The 22,697-nt window shown below is 38.9% G+C and overlaps 1 protein-coding gene across 4 annotated transcripts in view; it reads right to left on the bottom strand.

Moving 5' to 3' along the window:
• Positions 1 to 22,697, bottom strand: part of syk (spleen tyrosine kinase) — an 88,912-nt gene that overhangs the window by 4,790 nt on the left and 61,425 nt on the right. For all 4 annotated transcript variants that reach the window (XM_070988487.1, XM_070988488.1, XM_070988489.1 and 1 more), the window contains 7 exons: positions 17,720 to 17,801; positions 17,504 to 17,550; positions 16,380 to 16,442; positions 13,625 to 13,706; positions 8,637 to 8,796; positions 5,457 to 5,666; positions 2,333 to 2,522 (listed from right to left, as the gene is read on the bottom strand). In XM_070988487.1, coding sequence (XP_070844588.1) covers positions 2,333 to 2,522; positions 5,457 to 5,666; positions 8,637 to 8,796; positions 13,625 to 13,706; positions 16,380 to 16,442; positions 17,504 to 17,550; positions 17,720 to 17,801 — 834 coding nt within the window. The remainder of the gene's footprint in view (positions 1 to 2,332; positions 2,523 to 5,456; positions 5,667 to 8,636; positions 8,797 to 13,624; positions 13,707 to 16,379; positions 16,443 to 17,503; positions 17,551 to 17,719; positions 17,802 to 22,697) is intronic.

Genomic DNA, 22,697 nt, shown 5'->3' with positions numbered 1-22,697 from the left:
ACGAACAATGGCAAGTAACTAACTCTGATTGTCTGCTGGATGATTACTATATGCTTATAAAAATTCAGATACAAAAGTAAGCAGGTTATTGTTAATATTGCATTAATTGTAAGGCTTTGCATGTAATTATTTACTTGTAACACTTTTAGCAAAATCCTTTAGGGGATCAATAAAGCACTTCATTAATATATTACAGATACCATACCCATACAGGTAATGTCGAATATACAACCCTGTTTCCAAGATAGAAATGACTGAAAGAATGCAAAAAAAATGAAACCCCATATTTAATTGAAAATAGAACAAAAAACAACATATCAAAATAGAAAATGAGAAATTTCATTGTTTTTGAAAATTAGATGCTCATGTAGAATTTGATACCAACAACACATTTCAGAAAAGTCGTAACAAAAGACTGGAAAAGTTGTGAAATGCTGAAAGAAAACACCTGGTGGGAGCATCTCGCAGTGAATTAGATTAACTGGTAACAGGTTAGTGACATGATTGGGTGTAAAAAGAGCATCCCAGAGAGGCTGAGTCTGTGAGTATGTGAAGGGATTCAAAATTTGAAATTGTTTTTGAAAGTCATGGATGCTGCGTCCTGCGGGCTAAAGAGGAGAGGGACCATCCAGCTTGTTATAAGCGCACCATTCAAAAGGTATCCATGATGGTATGGGGGTGCATTAGTGCACGTCATAGGTAACCTGCACATTTGTGAAAGCACCATTAATGCTGAATGATATATACAGGTTTTGGAACAACATGCTGCCAAGTAGACAACATCTTTTTCAGGGAAGGCCTTGCTTATTTCAGCAAGATAGTGCCAAACCACATTTTGCATGTATTACAACAGCACGGCTCAATAGTAAGAGCCGTTGGGTGCTACACTGGCATGCTACAGTCCTAACTTGTAACCAATGAAAATGTTCTGCACAGACCACTCTGAACTGTTGAGTAGCTGAAATTGTACATCAAGCAAGAATGGGAAATCCCACCCTCAAAATTACAGCAGTTGGTCTCCTCAATTCCCAAAGACCTACAGTGTTGGTTAAAAGAAGAGGTGACGCGACAGAGTGACCTTGTCTCAATTTTTTGAATAACGTTGCTGACATGAAATTCTAAATGAGGTTATAATTTTTGACAATAAAATTTCTCAGTTTCAACATTAATCATGTTGTTTTTGTGCTATTTTCAATTAAATATGGGGTTTCAGTGTTTTAGAGAGAGGGTTTCAGTGTTTTAGTAAGAATGCCAAGAGGAAAGCTGCAAAGCTGTCATCAAAGCAAATGGTGGCTACTTTGAAGAATCTGGAATATAAAGCATATTCTGGTTTGTTTGTTGTTTTTTTGTTTACTACATAATTCCATATGTGTTCCTACATAGTTTGGATGTCTTCAGTATTAATCTACAATTTAGAAAATAAAAAAAATAAGGAAAAAACATTGAATGAGGAGGTGTATCCAAACTTTTGACTGGTACTGTACACACACACACACACACACACACACACACACACACACACACACACACACATACACATACACACACACACACACACACACACACACACACACACACACACACACACACACACACACACACACACACACTTCACTCCCCCCTTTTTAGTGACTCCCAATTTTTGGTTTTCGGGCTCATTTCTTTTGTTCTTCTATCATTTTGATTAGCAGGTGTTTGCGAATAAGTTATTCCCCATCACCTTTTAGACCCCAAGGGACCCATTTCGTGTTGAGTGCAGTTTGTTTTTTGTTAGTTTCCCCTACCAGCGACTGTTTGGGGGGGAAATTTTGCTCTCTCTCTCTCTCTCTCTCTCTCTCTCTCTATCTATCTATCTATCTATCTATCTATATATATATATTTTTTTTTGTTTGTTTTTTTTTGCAAAACACTGAAACCCCATATTTAATTTTAGATAGCACAAAGAGCAAGTTGCTGATAATCAGAACATGGAACTCATCAGTGCTTCACAGTGTCCCCTGTATTTTGTCTCTTTCTCTCCACTCTCATTCTCATATCTATCTATCTATCTATCTATCTATCTATCTATCTATCTATCTATCTATCTATCTATCTATCTATCTATCTATCTATCTATCTATCTATCTATCTATCTATCTGAGAGAGGAAAATATGGAGGAACACTGGGAAGCAACAACTTAACAGTCTAGTTTCATGTTCTGATTATCAGCAACTTGCTTTAATAATTTCAGTTTTGATCACCAGGAGCGAGATGAACGTTGTTGGATGAACTTCATGCTGAGCTACAACCAATAGGATGTATCCATGACTGTTTGTTCCTGTCAGCAGTTACCTTGTAGTAGTTTTGTTCCTCAGCAACAGCTTTAGACAGCCCAAAGTCACTGATCTTGGCGTAGTGCTGAGTGACCAGAAGCACGTTCCTGGCAGCAAGGTCCCTGTGGACAAAGTTATGCTCCTCCAGGTACTTCATACCCATAGACACTTGGTGGACCAGCTCTGTAATGTTCTTTAGGGTTGTTTGCCTGTAGATGATCAATCATTTATTTTAAGTATGAAATTCAAATTAAATTCAAATTATTTAAACTGTAAGGGCACCTCAATGGTATGAACGTTGATTTGTAAATAATAATATAATAGTATACATTTGATCATAGCTGAAATGTTAAACTGAACAAAAACTACGATAAAACTTTCTTTAAAAATCTATTTCTGTGATTTTCTCATGGACTGTATTTTTGTCACTGCTGACTCTACTGTTGACCTGTGGAGGGCTCCGTTCAACATGGACAGGTAGTCAGTCTATCACAGATCTAATAAATGTAGAGAGACCCACTACAGGTTATTCAAAGTTACCATTGCACTTGACCTGCACCTGTAAGACAGAGGTGAGGAACCTCCAGTCTCCTGGCTGCATATGGCCCATCATAAATACAAAAGAACAGTTACTTTTTTCAGCAATAAAGAAAATAATATAAAATAGTAAACTAACGTGTTCTTCCGAGTGGTCCCTGAATGCAACACATGTATAGCAGTTGATATCAGCCACTCTGCACTGGCTCCCAGTAAAATTAGAAGAGAATAGAATAGAATTTAAAATCCTTCTCCTTACTTACAAAGCCATAAATGGTCAGACACCATCTTATCATAGTACCTTAGAAGTCATAGTACCTTATTACCCTACTAGACCACTGCATTCCCAGAATGCATGCTTACTTATGGTTCCCAAAGTCTCCAGAAGCAGAATGGGAGCCAGAGCCTTTAGCTATTAAGTTCCTCTCCTGTGGAAGCATCTTCCAGTCTTTCCAGTCTCTACACTTAAAAGTAGGCTTAAAACTTTCCTTCCCGGCTCAGGCTTGCCTTGAACCAGCTCTTAGTTATGCTGCCATAGGATTAGGCTGTTGGGGGACTTCCAAAGATACACCAAGCTCCTCTGCTCTTCTCTCGCTCGCCATCTGCATGCTTTCATGTCCTTGTGGATAGTGGCTGAACCTGGATTGTGGATGATGATGATGATGATGATGATAGGAACTTGTGTTGTTCTTCAATAACAAAATGATTTCAATTAGAGCCAGCATTGCTGATGTAAACACAGATGACCTCTGCAAACCCAGTAAAAAAGATCAAACCAAAAAAGATCTATCCTATCATCATCATGCTTCCTTTAGGTAAGATTATTAGGAAGCACTCAATAAATTTTCATTGCTATGCAGATGAAACCCAGCTATATTTATCAGTGAAGCCAGAAGAAACCAGTCAGTTAACTAGACTACAAGCATGTCTTCAGGACATAAAGACCAGGATGACCTGCAATTTTCTGATGCTAAACTCAGACGAAACTGAAGTTATAGTAGTAGACCCTAAACATCTTAGAAACTCACTTTCTGATGACATAGCAGTTATGGATGGCATTGCGCTGACCTCCAGCACCACTGTAAAGAATCTGGGAATTATCTTTGACCAGGACATGTCCTTTCATGTCCTTTTCATTCCCATGTAAAACAAACTTCAAGGACTTTGTCCGGGAGGCAGACACTGTCTCTACATTTAAAAGTAGGCTTAAAACTTTCCTTTTTGATAAAGCTTATAGTTAGGGCTGGCTCAGGTTTGTCCTGGACCAGCCCCTAGTTATGCTGCTATAGGATTAGACTGTCGGGGGACTTCCAAAGATACACCGAGCTCCTCTGTCTTTCTCTCCCTCTCCATCTGCACGCTTTCATGTCCTACCACAGCGTGTTACTAACTTAGCTCCTTCCCCGGAGTCTCTGTGCTCTGTCATCTCGCAGGTTCCCATGAACGGTGGCTGAATCTGGATTGTGGATTACAGCTATGTGTCCTGCCTTGGCCCTGCCTGACATCCACTACAACTGCTACTACTGTTATTACATCCACTGTCACTGTTACTGTGACTGCATGTCTGTCTGTCTCTCTCTCTCTCTGACTGCATTCCTGTCTGTCTGTCTGTCTGTCTGTCTGTCTGTCTGTCTGTCTGTCTGTCTGTCTGTCTCTCTCTCTCTCTCTCTCTCTCTCTCTCTCTCTCTCTCGCTCTCTGACTGCATTTCTGTCTGTCTCACTCTCTCTCTCTTGCTCTCCCTCTCTGACCCAACTGGTCGAGGCAGATGGCCGCCCACCCAGAGCCTGGTTCTGGCTAAGGTTTCTGCCTGTTAAAAGGAAGTTTTTCCTCGCCACTGTCGCCAAGTGCTTGCTTATGAGGGAATTGTTGGGTCTCTATAGATAAAAGAGCTTGGCCTGTACCAGCTCTATATGGAAAGTGACCTGAGACAACTTTTGTTGTGTTGTTTTGTTGTGCGCTATACAAATAAAATTGAATTGAATTGAAACAGTATCTTGTGTAACATTAATTAAGCTCTCCAAGACTGTCAATGGATATAACCCTTTACTTACAGCATTTTTAATGTGTGGATTCAACAGTGTTTCAAGTCATGTCCTGAAAGTCATGAACAAATCTCTGCATTTGCATCATATGCTTAGTAGTAATTAGCAATAAGTAATGTCAGGAACCAGTTGTACAACCCCATTCAAGAAAAAGATGGAGTAAAACAGAAATTAAAAACTGAATCTTATGATTTGCAAAACATGGAAACCCCATATTTAATTTAAAATAGCACAAAGACGACATATGAAATGCTGAAACAGAGAAATTTCATTCTTTTTTGAAAATGATATCCTCATTTAGAATGTGAGGTCAGCAGCACATTTCAAAAAAGTTTGGTCAGTGGCAACAAAAGACTGGAAAAGTTATGAATTACTAAAACATCTCACAATTAATTCGGTCAACTGGCAACTGAGATCTTTTTTGACATGTTGCTGGCATCTTCTTTGTGCTGTTTTTAATTAAATATGAGGTTTCAATGTTTTTGCAAATCATCACATTCTGTTTACTATTTCCGTTTTACACGGCATCCTAACTTTTTTGGAAATAGGGTTGTAATACATACTTGTTTTTCTGCAGGAACTTGTTGAGCGGTCCCAGTTCAGCCAGCTCCATTACCAGCATGAGGTTCTCTGCTTCACAGATACCAATCATCCGGACAATATAAGGATTGTCCAGCTGCTGCATCACATTGGCTTCTCGCAACATTTCTTCACGTACTGATGGGTTGTTATCATCATTCTTCAGGATTTTGACTGCAACTGGCTTCTCAGTCCTAATATATAGGGAGGGTTAATGTTAAGATGACTGTACCACCTAATTTCTATTGACAATAAATGCACCTTGCAGATATTTTAGCTCAAGCACAGTAAGCCACATTTTTTTAGACAACAGAAACAAGGATCAACAGCATACAATGACTAACAGAAGAGTCCAGGCTAGGCACATTATACTTGAGTTTGTCTGGCATCTGCTGGTTTTTTTAAATGCAATGTTTTTCTTCTCCAGTTAGATAGATTCCTGTGATTTTGCGGGCAATGGAATATCAGAACTATGATGACAAAATGTATACTGAAATGTGCCATTTTCTAACAGTGTCCTGCATCTACAACCAGATAGGAGTGGACTGAAAAATGGGTTGAGGGGGTCATAAGGTTATGTGCTATGGTGAGTGCCATGTGAGTAATAAGTGACATTGAAATAGGTCGTTTTGTGCAGTTTCTGCAGTTTTTGTAATCATTCCTTTTGTTCACAGTGCACCTTTGAATAGTGCACTTCCAATGAATGCAAGTGATGGTGGACAAATCCAAAATTCCCTTTCACTGGAAAATATTTATTCTGAGGCTTATCTGAAGTTAAGTGTCTTCCAAAGTTAGTCTTTTTAGTACAAAATCCTCTCTTCATGTTACTATGCCCCCACAACAGCTCAGCACAGAAACACTGACTGTTTAAATATAAAGAGGAGATTTTGTACTGAAAAGAAAGATCTCCAACTGATTTGATGAACTTAGACTGTTGAAATAAACAGGGATTGTGGAATTTGTCCCCGAATCACTTTATATTTTAGAATGTGAGTATTATTTTAAAACTGACCTGAAAAAAAAATGTAAATCTATCCTTTACTGGTTATGATTACTTTCTTGATGGTATATCCATTGTCATGTCACGTAAAATGTGTTAATTCTGTTGAGCACTTTCATGTCAAGTTTAATCACTCATGTCTAGTCTTGTCATTCACTTCCTGTTTTATTTTGTACTCACCTTTTCCCTTTCATTTCAGAAATTTGACTCCCTTTGTGTGATTTTCTCTCCACTGTGATTGCCTCTCCGGCCCTGATTGGCCTCACCTATGTTCCCCTCCCTCATGTATAAATAGTCCTTGTCTCCCTTTCTCTTGTGTCAGTTTATCTTGTGTCATGATCGCATGTGTTCTGTCAGGCTCCGAGATCTTCAGGTCAAGTTTATTGAATTTGTGTGCTTTGAGTTTATATATTTGCTCCTCTTCAGAGAGCGCTTTTGGTTGTGTTTTGTAACCTCCTTTGAGAGCGTTTTGTGTTATTGTCCTCCATTGTGAGTGCCTTTTGTTTGATCATTTTCTCCCTTTGTTAAACCTTACTGCTGGCTTAGAGTTTTGCTTTTGAGTCCTCGTCCCTGAGTCAAGTTCTAACATCCATGACCTCAGCATTATTTAATGCACAGCTTAAATTAAAGCATACATTATTTTTTGTTACAGGCAGTATCTTGGACATTGGCTAGTTGATGGTGAAGTCTGGTGTCAAATTGATTGTAGCGATATTGAAGTGCTTAAATTAGACATTATGTCACAATCTATTAGAACACAAACACCAGCAGCTAACATTTCATCTTCACAAACATGCCATGAAGAGCAGAAGTTGCCGTGGCATCTGAGGGACTTACCAGAAGTGCTGGTGCTAGCAACCACTGCCTCATTTGAGCCAGAATTTGCTGGAAGAAAATGTGTAAGTGCCTAGATGCAATATGCCATGCAGCACCCCGCAGTGAAAATAATACACAGGTACAAATGTTTAATTAATAAAGTGAATAAAAAGGGTTATACATCTGTAAGGGAAATTCTCCTTGTTGCTTGTTGAGAGTTGCTAATTCTCTGAAGAATTATAGACTCGGTGTGATGAATCAGGTCTCTTTAATACATGTAGCATGGAGGGAAGACTCATGCAGAGTGTTCTCTCCAGATCTCAACAATGTCTTGGCTTTTATACTGTTAGCAGGAAAAGGACAACTGATTATCACACACACACACCTGGTAATCATAAATCCAAAGAGCAATGACCATTTGGGGGAGTTCACTCATCCTGTTTCTTTAGGGTTTATACTGTACTATACCATAAACTCCTCAGGTACAGTGAATTGTACCTTCACCTTCCCCCTCTATCCAGTGTCCCCCACTGAATATCCTTTGATCCTCTTTCTCCCCTCAGTGACAAAGGGCCATAAAGAGTTTTACAATTCATAGACTGATTCCCAGGAATAGTAAGTCATCTAATTCCTACAACATCCTAGACTAGTTGCTGATTTAAATCCAACAAATCCAGTTAAATACAATCTATTTGTATCAATGAAGGGATGACTGGTTACGCTCATGGTTTTATCACACAAGTGATCAAGTTTGGCAGCTTTAACACTGTTGGTTCTTTTCTTGGTTCTGATGAATATGATCTGTGTGTTTAGGAATTTGATAGTTGAACAGAATTTGTCTTAGAGAAAATAGAAAAAGATCCCAAAAATGTTTTAAAGAGTTTGGGTATTTGTCAGGTTTGTGACTTTCTGTTGGGCATGAAAATCAGTGCTTTCTTAGTCCCACATAAAGTTGAATGTTTTTCTAAGCAATCTAATTGAGTATCAGTTCAGGAAGGGAGACATTTCTCAAAAGAAAACTAGGATCTCTTGAACTCAGATCTTTTATTTTAGAATCTTGGGAGATTGTGCCAGTTACATCTTAAAAGATTGTAATTGTACTTTTTCCCTGTTGTGCTATTTTAATTAGTGTACTAATCTTTTGCCAGTTTTCTCCCCCAACTTAAAATACAAGTCAATGACTATGATTTATGATGAGGAGAATAATGTCCAAATCCATATCCAAATTAAAGTCTGCAGATGTCTGTCAATCCATATATCATGGCATTATGACATCCAGGGCAATTGAAGTGGAGGTGTGTAGGTGTGTGTGTGCAGATGTTATGTAATGTGACATGATTTAGCATACTTCCTCATCTTGTAGATGCCCTTCATGACTGTACCAAAGTTCCCAGAGCCTAGTTCTCCATCCTCCAAGAACAGCTGGTTGCGATCCACTGTGGAACTCCTCAATTCATCTGGGTCTGCATATGGACTCTCATATACCTCTGTGTCCATTGGCATGGCCTCTGATGGAGAAATGGCATTGTCATATTAGAGGAATAGTTTTAGAATAGTTGACACATCTCTTTTACAGGATGGAAATTTGTATATGAACAAATTGAAACATAAACAGATCTTCTTTCCAACCAAGTGTCAAAATTGAATGATTTAAGTAATTTGTCATTGCCTTCAAAACTGACCCATATGAGCCATTACACAATAAAAATGATATTGATATTCTCTGTACTTCCAATGAACTTAACCACATTTTAAGAAAGGTTTATCTTAAGTTAATATGAAGAAAAGTTTCAGTCTTTTAAGTACAAAAGTCCTTGCTTTTCTTAGTATCCCTCCATTGCAACTTAGCAAGGAACAATGTCCAGGGAAACACATTGGACTCTATTTTTGATTCCACCGCCGACGCATCGCAGGGTGCGCACCATGCGCAGTGGTATTTTCGTGCAGTGCAGGCAGGAGCACAACGCACTTGGTATTTTGGTAAACCGAGGCGCACAGAGGCACGCCAGGAGGAGGTGTCAGCATAATCAGCCGGCGCATTTGAATTTTCGGTCCATTTCGGTTCACGCCGGCAGCGTAAAAGTGCACTGAAAGCTGGCCAGACCTGGTCAACTCTGTGCGCCAGCAGCGCACTGCTGGGAAAGTGGATTTTCGTAAATCGGCGGAGTCGTGCGCTCACGTCATCAATACCTCACAGGCAGGTTTCCACAGTGTCTGGCATTTCAATGCAATCAATAATTAGCAACAGCCACAATTCAATGCAACTATCTGAGTCAGCACATACAGTCAGACCTAAATTTATATATTTTGATCAGTATCTCACATGACCACATCGCAAGTGCGTTCGGCATGCATAGTGGTCACTCAACCTGACCGAATGTACACAGGTGAAACAGGGATGTCTGGTGATCTGTGACTCAAATTGCCTGGTGACAAACGTATATGCCACTTTCCCCGGGTCGGCACATGACTCGTTAATCTTGGCGAATTCTAGCATCCCTACAGTCTTTCAGGGGGACACCCCTCTGGATGGGTGGCTGCTAAGTGATAACGGCTATCACCTGAAAAAGTGGTTGATGACGCCATATATCACGCCGTCAACAAGACGGCAGTGTGGTTTTAACGGTGTTTTCAGCAGTGCTCGGTCAGTCATCGAATGCACACTGCAATCAATAATTAGCAACAGCCACGATTCAGTGCAACTATCTGAGTCAGCACATACAGTCAGACCTATATTTTGATCAGTATCTCATCTGACCACATCACAAGTGCGTTCGGTATGCTTAATGGTCACTCACCCTGACCGAAGGTACACAGGTGAAACTGGGATGCAAACTAATCAATTAACGTCGCTGTGCTAACCAGAAACAGCCGTGGCATCCTACAGAGCATATATACTGCATCTAAACTCAGAGCGCTCGAGAAACGGAAGAGACAGACAAATGGAAAAAATGTAAGTGATGATCGTTGTCCGCTATTACCCATGTCATTTCATTCCAAATACAAATGTTATCATTGTAATACTTAATGTTATCTACAAAGATGGAGTACATCATTGCTTTGAGGAGGATGAGGAGGAGGCAGAGGATTTACCATCTAAGGACCTCATATTTAGAAATCATCATTGCAGTGCTCCTTACAAGAATAGAATTAGAATAAAATTAGAAACGAAAGAAAAGAGAGAGAACTATATATATAAAAAGCAAATATAAAAACAAAATATTTATATTGAGAATATATATATAAACAAAATCTAACACAAAATATAGAACAGAATATAAAACAACATATATATATATACTGAGAAAAAAATAAACAGTATATACAAACGGGTGTGCAAAGTAATACAAACGGATGTCATGAGACATGAGTGATGTCAGTCTCCTCCTGGGAGAAGTTTGGGCGTCTGACACTTTCCTGTGCGGTCTCAGTCATCCTCGAAACTTGCCATGCGCCTCGCCAGCAGCGTTCTTAAAGGTGAGGCGAGGAGCTGCGAGGAGTGTTTTGGTGAAAATTTGAATCGGCTGTGTCAAACCCTCTCCACGCTTTCTCCCCTCTCTCTTTCCGAGTTGCGCCGCTGGGTGGGACTGAGATGAGAAGGGGGAGGAGGTGCATAGTGCACGAAAATACCAAAGTCTGCGCCGCCTGACTTTGCGGCATGCCTGCGCCGCACTGGCAGTGGAGTCGAAAGTAGAGGCCTATGTTTTTTGTTTTCATTTTTTGTTTTCAGTCCCCTAGCAGCAGAAATTACATACTGTGCATTTAAGAGAAACTTAAAAATGCAAACCTATACTTTAAGGTTTGGTTCAGCTTTAGGAAGTCTAAGCTTGAGATTTCTAATCAACCAGCCTGACTTTGTCGAATGGCATGGCATAAAGCATGAGGAAAGTCCACCTATGTAGGAGGTTGGGTTGTTTGAATTAGTCAAACACAGGACTTTCATCCAGGAGATTGGGATTTGTGTCCAGTGCGACACCTGAATTGAATGTTGATTTCTTTTGTAACATAATGTACACGTGAGATGTAACATATGTAACTAACATACATATGCCACCCGCCAATAAAACAAGAAGGAGGAGAAGGAAGAACATGAGAGGAATGGAATACCTGCCAAAAAGGCTCAAAAAATTGTGCAAGTATATCACCAAATGGAGGAGGCTGATCTGTTTGTCAGTCAACATCATGCTTTTTGTAAAATATGCTACACAGATTTTTGTATATCACATGGAGGGAAAATTGACAAATCTACCAGCACAAGCATGCCCATGAGGAGCAGAAACATGCTCTGCTAATGACTGTATTTATAGTATGTCTCCCATCCAATTTTGGATTCACCCTCTCACTCATTGTCTCACTTTCCAGTAGTTTTCTCTCAAAATCGTAACTAAAGTAAAATGTGTAGGTGATGTATACATATCATCCATCCATCCATTCTCTTCCGCTTATCCGGGGCCGGGTTGCGGGTGTATACATATCAATCAAGTAATATACATTGCCCTTTAGTGTTTTCACTTAATGTTGTTATGTTCACAGCATTTCACTTTCAGCCAGATTTATGATTCTTACTTGATGGAGGAACTAGTCAACCCAGTCCTTGATGTTGTGATACATGAAAGCAATTGGTTGCCTTGTGGTGATTTTAGGAGTCACTGTGTGTACCCTGGTCTGAATGTAAGGGGTATGTGGACAGTGATGGTAAGGGTGGTGGGACGGCCCAGATGGGGGTGCTGGAAAATGCAAATTCCAGTGTTTACAGGTATGCTATATGTTATGAGTTGGGAGTGCTAGTTATGGTTAGGGAACAGCCATGGCCATTACAAAAAGAAACCAACATGAGCTGGAATGCTAACAGTGGTTTCTGGTGTGAAAGTCAGAGGTTTGAACTTTGCTGGCCCAACCATAAAGCTCAGCCTCCTCCCTAAGTGGTTACACCTTTTGTCTGAGAGTCATGATTGACCACTAAATGTCACTTGTCGCTTGAGTGTAATTATTAGTGTTTGAACAAATGCTGTCATTGCTCCAAAATAGTTCCTAGCCATGGAGTCACTTTATGTTTCATTTGCTGAAATACTGAATTGCCTCTGAGATCTCTGTCCCCACCACAACAGGCGTGGCATTAGGGGTGGACCTGACAGGCCTGGGCCCACCCACTTTTACAACTGGCCCACCCTAAATGACTTGGAGAATTTTCTTAACATTTAGTTTTAAAGAGTAAAATCAGCATTTTAATAAAACCCTTAAAACAAAAATGTTTCCATTTAAAACAAACAAACAAAAAAAAAACACTTCTTGTAGCTATTATCACGTGAGGTCTAGTCCAGTCACAGCGGGCCATCATTGGTCACCCCAGTCATGTTACGCCCACGCATGCAAGTCACAATCTGGTGGTTGTTCGGCAAAAAGTGGTGACTGAGAAGGGACTGTAGGCACAGGCTGCTACAGTTGAAGGATATTTCATGTGTTTTTAGTCAGGCTTTCGCCTTCTGTTTTATGTTGAATACAGTAACATGTCATTTTCCAACTATGTAGAAGCAGTGTATTTAGGAAATCATATCATTGCTTTTTTATATACCTGCAAATGCATTTCCCATCAAAACTAGAACTTGTAGAAAATGTAAAAAAGTTAAAAGTCATTGTAGCTCACTCACTACTCTGATCGCTCTGTTTCTCCCTTTCCTTGCAATCAATTTAAAGAGTAATCCAGTCAGATCAAACAAAAATGAATTAACAGGTATTAAAATGTGTTTTCGTAATGAATTGGTGTATTGATCCACTTGATCCATAGCAAGAATATAGATAACAAGCCGCGTGTGCCACTTGTAATAAATACAAACTGTTGCAGTGAAATAATAAGATACGGCATTGAAAATGTTTTTTAAAAAGATCTTGAACATAAACCATAATCAGCTAGACTTACTAGTCGCCCTCCACAGCATGATATTGGTCATTTTTGTGAGTGAGACTACCAGTTGGAAACAGTGTTAACTTTTGTAATTAAGAGGCCCACCCAAAGTAATTGTCGCCCACCCAAAACTGAAATCCTGGTGCTGTGCCTGCACCACAACACAGCAGATGGAAAAATCATTTCACCTGTGGTACTCAAATGTAACTAGAAGGAGTAAAAAAAATACTGTGCAATGTCTATTTTAATTTACGTAGACTAACTCTTTAAAGGAAGGTTGTTTAGTGAAGACAATATACATTCGCACAGAAATCTAAGTCATCATGTGCAGGGGAGCTAGTGCTAATTAACTCGCAAGTCAACATCAGGATACTCAACTTTGTGTTGAATGCAGGGTGTACTTACACATCTACTGTATATTCTAAATAACTTACCTTTGTTGGTTGCTTGATTATTGGACACTGTGGTTTCATAAGGATTGAGATGATCTGTGGTGTTGTGTCGAGATCCCCGGCTCTATTATCAGTTCATCAGAGAAGACAATGTTTGAGAAAACATACAGAGTGAAAACTAAAGTGTATTTGCACAGGGCAGGCATAATCTACAATGAGTGAATACTCAATACTCTTACATAGCAGGATGCCACTATTGATATTGAACCTGTATTACAGTGATAGACTTTCCCTGAGAATGCTTAGGTTTAACAAAGATGGACTGTTCAAAAGACAACCTTGACTCCAAAAAATTGTGATGCTGTGTCAAACAAATAAAACAGAACGTGATGATTTCTTTATCCTTTTTGACACGTACTCAACTGAAAATAGTACAAAGACAATATATTTATTGTTTTACCTCATCAACTTCATTGATTCTTGTAAAAACATGCTTATTCTGAATTTGATGCAAGCAACACAATTGAGACAGTTGAGACAGGAGCAACAAAAGATTGGGAATGTTGTGGAATGCTCAAAAAACACCAGTTTGGGACATTTCACAGGTAAATAGGTTCCATGTTGAAAGGCAATATTATCATGATTGGATATGGAAGAAGCATCCTTGAAAGGTTTGTTCATTCACAAGCAAAGATGGGGCAAGGTTCACCACTTTGTGAAACAGATGATTGATTAAATGATGTTACTACATGTGCTTGAGAACACCAACATCCATGACATAAATGAGGAATAAGCACTAAGGTGAAAGCAAATTTGGAATAAAAGTATGTGAAATAACATATCTAAAGCTTTGTTTTGTTTTGTTTTGTTTTGTTTTGTTTTGTTTTTTATAGTTTTCATCAGCAGTCTATCAGCCACCCCTTAGTTTTACTGTAATGCATGATGGCCATTAAACTTGGCATTGTATGTATGATACAAAGGGTTTAGAGGATAAGAGTAAATGCATATAGTTAGCATTTTTATTCACATGCATTCAAAGGAGGAGTATGGAACAAGTTAATAACTCATTTACTCTTCAAATGTTCTTCGGACCACATTAAAACAGCTTGATGTCAATGACCTGCAGGCTTTGAAACATGCAGTATGACCCACACCCTGGCTTTAAAAAATATGTGAATATAACAAAGTATGTTCACATCCAAGAACCATTTTTGAATTTCTAGCATCTGTGACTACAGTGTCAATGTTTTTAAAAGACTCATAATTCTATTGTATATTTCAGCAACTGCATTTACAAAAGGGGAAAATGCTGAATTCAACAAAAATAAGGTGTGAGATGCAAAAAGCTCCACAGAGACCAAAACCAGGTAACAAAGTCTAAAGTTTCATGCAGAATTCATTTCAGGAGCTGCCTCCCTCAGTGACCACAGCCAACATGACAGTGATTCACCAGAGTTTCAGCACTTATTCTCACAGGGGCCAAGTCTGAATTCCATGTCAAAAGCCCCCCAGTTTGATTCCGCATTTCTTGATCAAAAACAACAACAGGCTTACAAGGCTGTTCAAAACCAAAGGCTTCTCCAAGAAATGACCCCTTCTTTTGGCCTTAAGGACACAACCAATGAGACCCTCATCACCCCACAGTTGCACTGTTAGCCTTGAGTCGACTGAACATTTTTGTAGTTTGTGTCCTTGTGTCCCCTCAAACCAAACAAAGTATGACATGTTACATTTTATTTTATGCGTCCCAGTGTTTTCTAATAATTTCCGAAAAAGGAATTGATAATCAAATGTCATTTTCTAGGAAGGTTTCTGGAAATTACTGCTATTCAGTATTAATTAGTTTTAATTTCAACAAATAAGTGGAAATAATGACTTCAGAGAACTTGTGGAATTCAAAAATTTCTTGTGATTAGAATTTTCTGTTTGGTACTAAAGAAATTTGTGGTTGGTCCAGACCTGTCATATAAATTATGCAGACAACAATACCTACTTGACATAAGGATCATAATGCCTCAGTTTAAATATGATGCCAAAATCTTGTTGTTTAATTCTGGTCATTCATTTGTGATGTGAAAACAAAACAGACCAACAACAGGACTGTGTGACAAATTTAATTTAAAAGCTAAACTGCTATTAATTATTGCAGATGAAAAGCTATTTCACTAGCTAAATGAACACTTTGAGCTGCTAGTGGATGGAAAAAAAGTCATAAGTTCCATAGCAATCAATAGCAATAATATTTCAGATATTTCAGTGTCCAAGTGATTTCTTAGGAAACTGCAGAATCCCTATTTTTCCCCATCAAATTAACTCAACCAAGTGACCAGTGAACAGTAGATATTGGGATACAGGGGTCTTCAAAGGATGCACCAGTTGTGTTCTCTCAAATTAGTTCAAATGAACATGTGGAAGAGCATTTGGATTCAGACATGACCCATTATGACATATGGTGGGAACTACTGAAAAGGACACAGTTCAAGTTGGCTGGCTGTGGTTCAGAGTGTAATTGCAGTGAGTAACCTCTGGGTGGTATCAGACTGTTATCAAAAGCAGGCCAAATACTATGATTTCACACAAACTGTAAATTGCATAAGTTTGTGTGTGTAGATGGCTTCAGTTGTGAAACTGTCTGCTCTGATCTGGGATCTGTCAGCGAGATAGAGAAGGGATGTGATAGAGCAAAGAGTGTTAGTAAGTAGCAATCCATACTGAAGCGAAATCAGACACAGAAAAGAGTTACAGTGGAGTTGCACACAACCAATAGATTAATAAGGCAGAAGGAGTGGTAGTGCACCTGTTTTCGGCCAGGTATGGGAACAGTTCTGAGTCTGGAGAGAATTCCACCCGCCGCATTTTGCTAGAAACCAACATGTCAGAGAAGTTATCAGACGGTGACCTGGTAATGTAATTGTCATGCACATGATCGTTACAGTAGAAACAGATTCAGGGGAAAGGTTATTTCTAAACAAGGATGTGTCAAGTTTATCTTTTGGTGCATACACCGAGTCATCTTACTGATTCATTCAACTACAAACTATGGGAAGTAGAAAGACACTGTTTGAAGTATTGTTAATACAATATACAGCATTTCCATGTTCAGCTTACTGCACAGTATGCCCGTCAAGAGGAAGACAAAAATAAATGGGCTGGTTCATCCAAATTATGAAAAGACATTTTCCTGACCTCTCTCTAGTGGTATCTATTCATGTGGACAGATTATTTCCCCAGATATCCGCCTTTGAGATTTCTGCCTCCATCCCAAGTCAGTGGAGGTGAATGATCTAGTGGTACTCATAGTATTACAAAAATATATATTAAAACAGCAATATTATTTTCAGGAACAGTGTCCCAGTTGATCCTAACTAATTTGTTCTCTTGAATTACTTGATGCATGCTCTTTAACTAACAATTTGGGCACTCAAATAAATAAACAGTTCACACAAATTCTCACACTCAATAACTGAATTGTGCTCTTGTGGTACTAAAATAGGTACTAATAAACACTCTTAAATAAAAATTAATGCAGATAAACTTCAAATTAAAACCATCTGCATGAATACACACCACTGGCAGAAAGTGAAAAAACCTTCCACATGCCAGATCTAACTATGACATTCTTATTCGTAATTGATCTATAATTATGTCAGTATTTTATTGTCAGAAAACAGAATACCAGCTCAATCTAAGATTTAAACTCATTTCAGGCACAGACTTGTGATTAACAAAATATCTAAAAATAAAGAAGCAGTATCCTCATATCTATTCACTGATCATATGAAAGATGTAAGTGACTGAATGACCTTACTTCCTGCTTTTTGGACATATGCAAGGGTCATGACAATATGGAAATGTATTAATGACACACATGTACACATACATGCACACAGACACAGACACACAAACACACACAGAACTTACAAGGGCAGAAGTTAATCCAGGATGGTCCCGTGGGAGTATTGGCCGTCCTATCAGCCATATGAACACAGAATATGACAAAGGGGCATCAGATTTGAAAATGGTCCCACACTTTTGTTAGATATTATGTAGATAATATCATATAATAATATAATTAGATAATATGCAGTGTATTTAGGTTTGAGCGACAGCCATGCATTCATCTTGTAGGTGTCTTACCAGTTTCTCCATCAGGTCTTGGACAGGGCTCTGTTAGCACTCGTAGCAGCCCATCTGGTTTGCATGAATAGTGCTCCACCAGCTGCGGAAATGAGAGAAGTTCACACACATTAGACACTCATCACAATGGTCAGGACTATATACATGCATCAATAACTACAGAAGACTAAAAGTGCAAAGTCTGAAAAAGCACAAAGCCAGTTTTTTTTTTTTTTTTTTTTTACAGTGTCACTGGTTTTCAGCCTCAACTTTCTCTCACCTTTTTAGCATGGAGGAAAGGTTTGATGGGAGGGGCAAAGAGAGCGTGATTTATAAATCTGCATACTAATGAATTACATACTTTATACAATATTGGCCCCCACTGGTTTGCCTGATACTCCCAAACCAGAAGTAAATTAAGTCTGGTTTACTGTGCTGTTATTTTTCCACATAAAACCGGGCTGGGTTTAAGATAACTTTTCACTGACATTACGCTGGTTCACCAGCATAATTTCTACCTTAGATTAACACCAATGTCAGCTATTAGAGCTAAGCTAAATCAAATCAAGCCATCTGGTTTTGATGTGCACCATGCAATTGCAATGCAGGTGCTTGGAGCGGCCTAAAAAAGGACGAATAAAGACTTTTTATACCCAGCAAGATTGATGCCACACACCTATGGCTATGGCTTTCACAAGTTCACCTAGAACTTGTGAAAGGAAGTTTTTCCTCGCCACTGTCGCCAAGTGCTTGCTCATGGGGGAATTGTTGGTTCTCTGTAGATAAAAGAGCTTGGTCTGTATCAGCTCTATATGGAAAGTGTCCTGAGACAACTTTTGTTGTGAATTGGGGCTATACAAATAAAACTGAATTGAATTGAATTGAATTGAATTGAATTGAATTGAATTGAATTGAATTGAATTGAATTGAATTGAATTGAACTCCCAAACTTCAAATAAATCTGTTTCTCTCTTCCTCTCTCTGACTTTGTCAGCTATGATCACTGACATTAACTAGCGTTGGCTCTGACAGATGACATTAGCTATCATTAGCTATGATAGCTGATGTTAAGACATGCTTAGCGCTTGTTCCAGCCGACCGCTGCTAGACCACTATAACATAAAAGTTATCTTTAACTCAGCCTGACTCAGCCACATTGAGCAGAAAAACATTTTTTGAGACCTTGAAAATAAAGTCGTTATATTGTGAAAAAAAAGTCAGAATTTTATGAGAAAAGGATAATACGGTACCTATCCTACAACGGAAGAAAACAAAACAGGCAAGAGCACGGGCAGCCCCCTAGCAACCACTGTCTCTGGCGTTGTGTCGTGCCAGGAAATTTCATGGTTTTGCTCATCGAGGAGCCCCAGGGTTTGGGGTACAGTAAAGTTACTTGTGATTTACGGCTGCCTCCAAAGAGCCTACACTAGCTAGTTTATGCTAATGTGTGTGAAGAACAACTTTACAAAGTTACCAAGTTCTCCATGACCTTCATTTTAACTGCTCTTCTGATATCACTCTTCTAAAATAGCAGACAAGAATTACAACTTTAATGTCTGAATAATTTCAATTTAATTCTCATAAAATTGTGGCTTTATTCTTGTAAAAATACAAGTTAATTCTCGTGAAATTATGCCTTAATTTTCGTAATATTTTGAGTTTATTTTCGTAAAATTCTGACTTTTTATTGTAATATTATGACTTTTTTCTCTTATGACAACTATTTTATTCTCATAATATTATGACTTTGTTGTCATAATTTTCGACTTTAATCTCTTTTTTTTTTTTTTCTTAATGTGACCCCAATACTCCTGTAGGAGAACTAGAGACCTCCAATTCACCTTTCCCTCCCACATTCCTTCAGGAGAGCTAGAGTGGAAAAACATTCCACCTACAAAGAATTGCTTATCATTTAAACTGTTTGCAGGAAGATGTTAATGTAGAGAGACAAGATGTCTGGCCTTAACACCTTTTCCTCCGCATTCCTTCAGGAGGGCTGGGAGGAAGAAGTCGACTACAAAGGGTCACCTATTATTTAAACTGTTGCCATGGAGATGCTAATTTTTTCTTACAGCTTCACACCAGATGAAGGCATTAAAACTGTCAGGATAGACAATCAGGCCTCAACAGGCCTCAAGAACCAGATAGCCCTGATAAGTTGCAAATCAAACATTCCTGGAACAAACTGTTTTGTGAGTCTGTGTGCTTTTTTTCCCTACAACATCAGTATAATGCAAACAATAGGTTTGATTCAACTTTGGAGGTCCCCACAGCACTAAACTCATAGTTTGTATGGTATCAATGTTTACCCCGTGTTTCTAGCTTGTAAAATGACAAAACTATGATCTTAACTTTCATAAGCATTTTTGTCCAGGTTACTACCATGGAACCATACTGCCATCTAGAGATTAGAAGCAGTTATAATTAGTAGTGCTTAATTCACCAAATATAATCTGCCTTCCTTGTTTCTTTGTCCTATTAGTTAGTTATACTATTATCATATAAGTTAGCGTTAGTATTGAAGTATGTTGCCATTAATCAGCGAAATGTGTCTGATGCACATATATTGGTGTCAACATACATGTTGTAGACAATGTTGATGTGTGATTAAAAATTGATCATTTAAACTCTGTGGTTGACCATAGTGAAAAACAGACGAGTCCATCATACGCAATTGTTAGTTGATGTTTTCTCTCTATGGGATGCCTTAACAGCATTCACCTGTAAATCATTCTAAAGCAAGTGAAGGCCTGTTTGTCATAGATACGCCCCGGAGTGCCAGAGGGTATATTCCCCACAGCCCACGGCAAGCACTCACTTCTTTTTGTCACTTCTTTTACTTTTACCTTGACTTCACGTTTACTCACTTCACTTCTTCGGCACGTTCGTTTGTCTTCAGTTTTTGTAAATTCAATTTTTGCTCGTCAGTTGTCTTTTGCCCGCCTCTTGGTGCGTTACTGTAATCTTTTGTCTACTTTTGCTCGCCACGTTACTTTTTAAAAGTTAAAGCTGAACCCCTCCTTTCTCTAACCATTAAGGTAATCGCGTAATAATATTTTTGAGGATATTTTCAACCGGCCATTGACAGTATTCTCAACTTTATTATTATCCGAGAAGTTTTGCCATACGGCCGTCAACCTCTTCGGACTAGTGTCCTGCAGCCAGCCTCAACCCATCTGTCTGGGTCAAATAGCCATTGAAAGAGCTGCTCTTTGTCTGTTACCAATGCTGAAGGTCCAGCCCCCAAAGCATCTCTGTCCAATATTGGCTCTCAACACTGCGGTTCCACTGGTTCCCCCCATTGGACCACAGTGCAGATCAGGGCCACAAGCGACAGCCTGGGGCCCCCTCCCTTTGTGTCAGGACAGACCACCATCGGAACGCAGCTGGCACAGAAGTAGGCATTTTCCATTGAATAAGAGTTGGTGTCATAGGCTATAAAAATCTAAATTCTCATTAGACTTGAGATTGATTCAAAAAATTAACACTACATTTGCGTTACATTTACATTTGTTAGCCCGATTCTTTTGTTGGAAGCCCAAGAACAAGACTCTTCAGTTCAGCTGCGTGACACATTTGAAACCCTATCACAGGCCCTATCGTCTAAATCTGATTGCATGAATAGAACTAAAAGACAGTTATACGGGGCGGGCCCCAGCCCAAGAAGACAAAATGTGAATACACCCGCAAATCTGGGCTCAAAGTGATAAGATGGAAAACAGATGTGCCCACAGAATCCTCTCTTATCTCTCAAAGCTATGTCATGGTCCTATCCTGTCATTAATAGTTCCTGGCAAAACCATTAAGACCACTGCCTCAGAAGTAGCCTTGTGGATGTCCACCATCTATTATAGCTCACCCCATTCCCGGTAGAGCATGAGACTCTTAATCTCAGGGTCACAGGTTCAAGCCCCACGTTGGGTACCCTACTAACCCCTGTAAACACCTTGAAGTGCCTTACCCCTTGGCTCCACCACAGGCGTTTCCCCCAATCTTTACCCCTGTTAAACATAACCACACCTGTCTAGTGAGAACTGACGTGACAGGCTCACCTGTTGGTGACATCTCAGACGACTAGTGTATTACCATCGATGTCACTTCAAACCCAGCGCTGCTGTACTTTACCTGTGACGTGGATAAATTCTACAGCATCCTCATTTTTCTTCAAAACTACTTCTCACTATTGCCATTGTTTGTGTTACATCAGATAATCCATATTATTTGTCGTATCATTCATTATTCATATCCATTCTCATTATTGTGTCAAATTAATAATACTTTTCATTTAAGTCGTTGTCAGACAGTGTCCTTTTGAGCTGGAAATAGATGATCACTGAACTGATCTACCATTAATTCATTAATTATTATTCAATCAGCATTTAGAGAAAAGAATAAATAAAATCCTTCTGAGCTGAGGAAGGTTGGTGCCCCTTTTTATATTAATGAGTGCAAACATTAAACCCAAAGGTTTAGTGACCTTATTCCCCTACACTCCACTGTAACAAAAGCTTACTGGAAAAAATAGGTCATATAAACAAGGGAGATGAACAAGCCCCTGCCCCAACTTTTTTTGGAACATGTTGCAGGCATCAAATTCAGGTCAAAAATGATTTGCAAATCTTTCTATTCTATTTTACAACGCATATTGACTGTTTTGGATTTGGGGTTGCAGAGCGAGCCTCTTCAGGTTTGACTAATACTGCATATTCCTTGCAATGTGGACCAAGCTTTGAAATAGCATGGAGACCATTATGTGACATTGTACATTTACAGTTATTTCAATAAATAAAACACAAAAAAGATTTAAAATAATCAGAAAACATATATTTCTAGTCAATAAATTCTCAGAAGGGGTGGGGGATGAGCTTGGGGAATTTGGACACAGTCACAGTCTTGGGAGCATAAATGTGCTTAGCACATCCCAAGACAGTATTCATAAGGGATGTTATTGTAACTATCACAATCATGAATTACATTATATTATTTCTCAGAAAATACA

Source organism: Chaetodon trifascialis, chromosome 20 (assembly GCF_039877785.1).
Source record: "Chaetodon trifascialis isolate fChaTrf1 chromosome 20, fChaTrf1.hap1, whole genome shotgun sequence".
Lineage (NCBI taxonomy): Eukaryota > Metazoa > Chordata > Actinopteri > Chaetodontiformes > Chaetodontidae > Chaetodon > Chaetodon trifascialis.
This window is presented reverse-complemented; position numbering and strand designations above follow the sequence as displayed.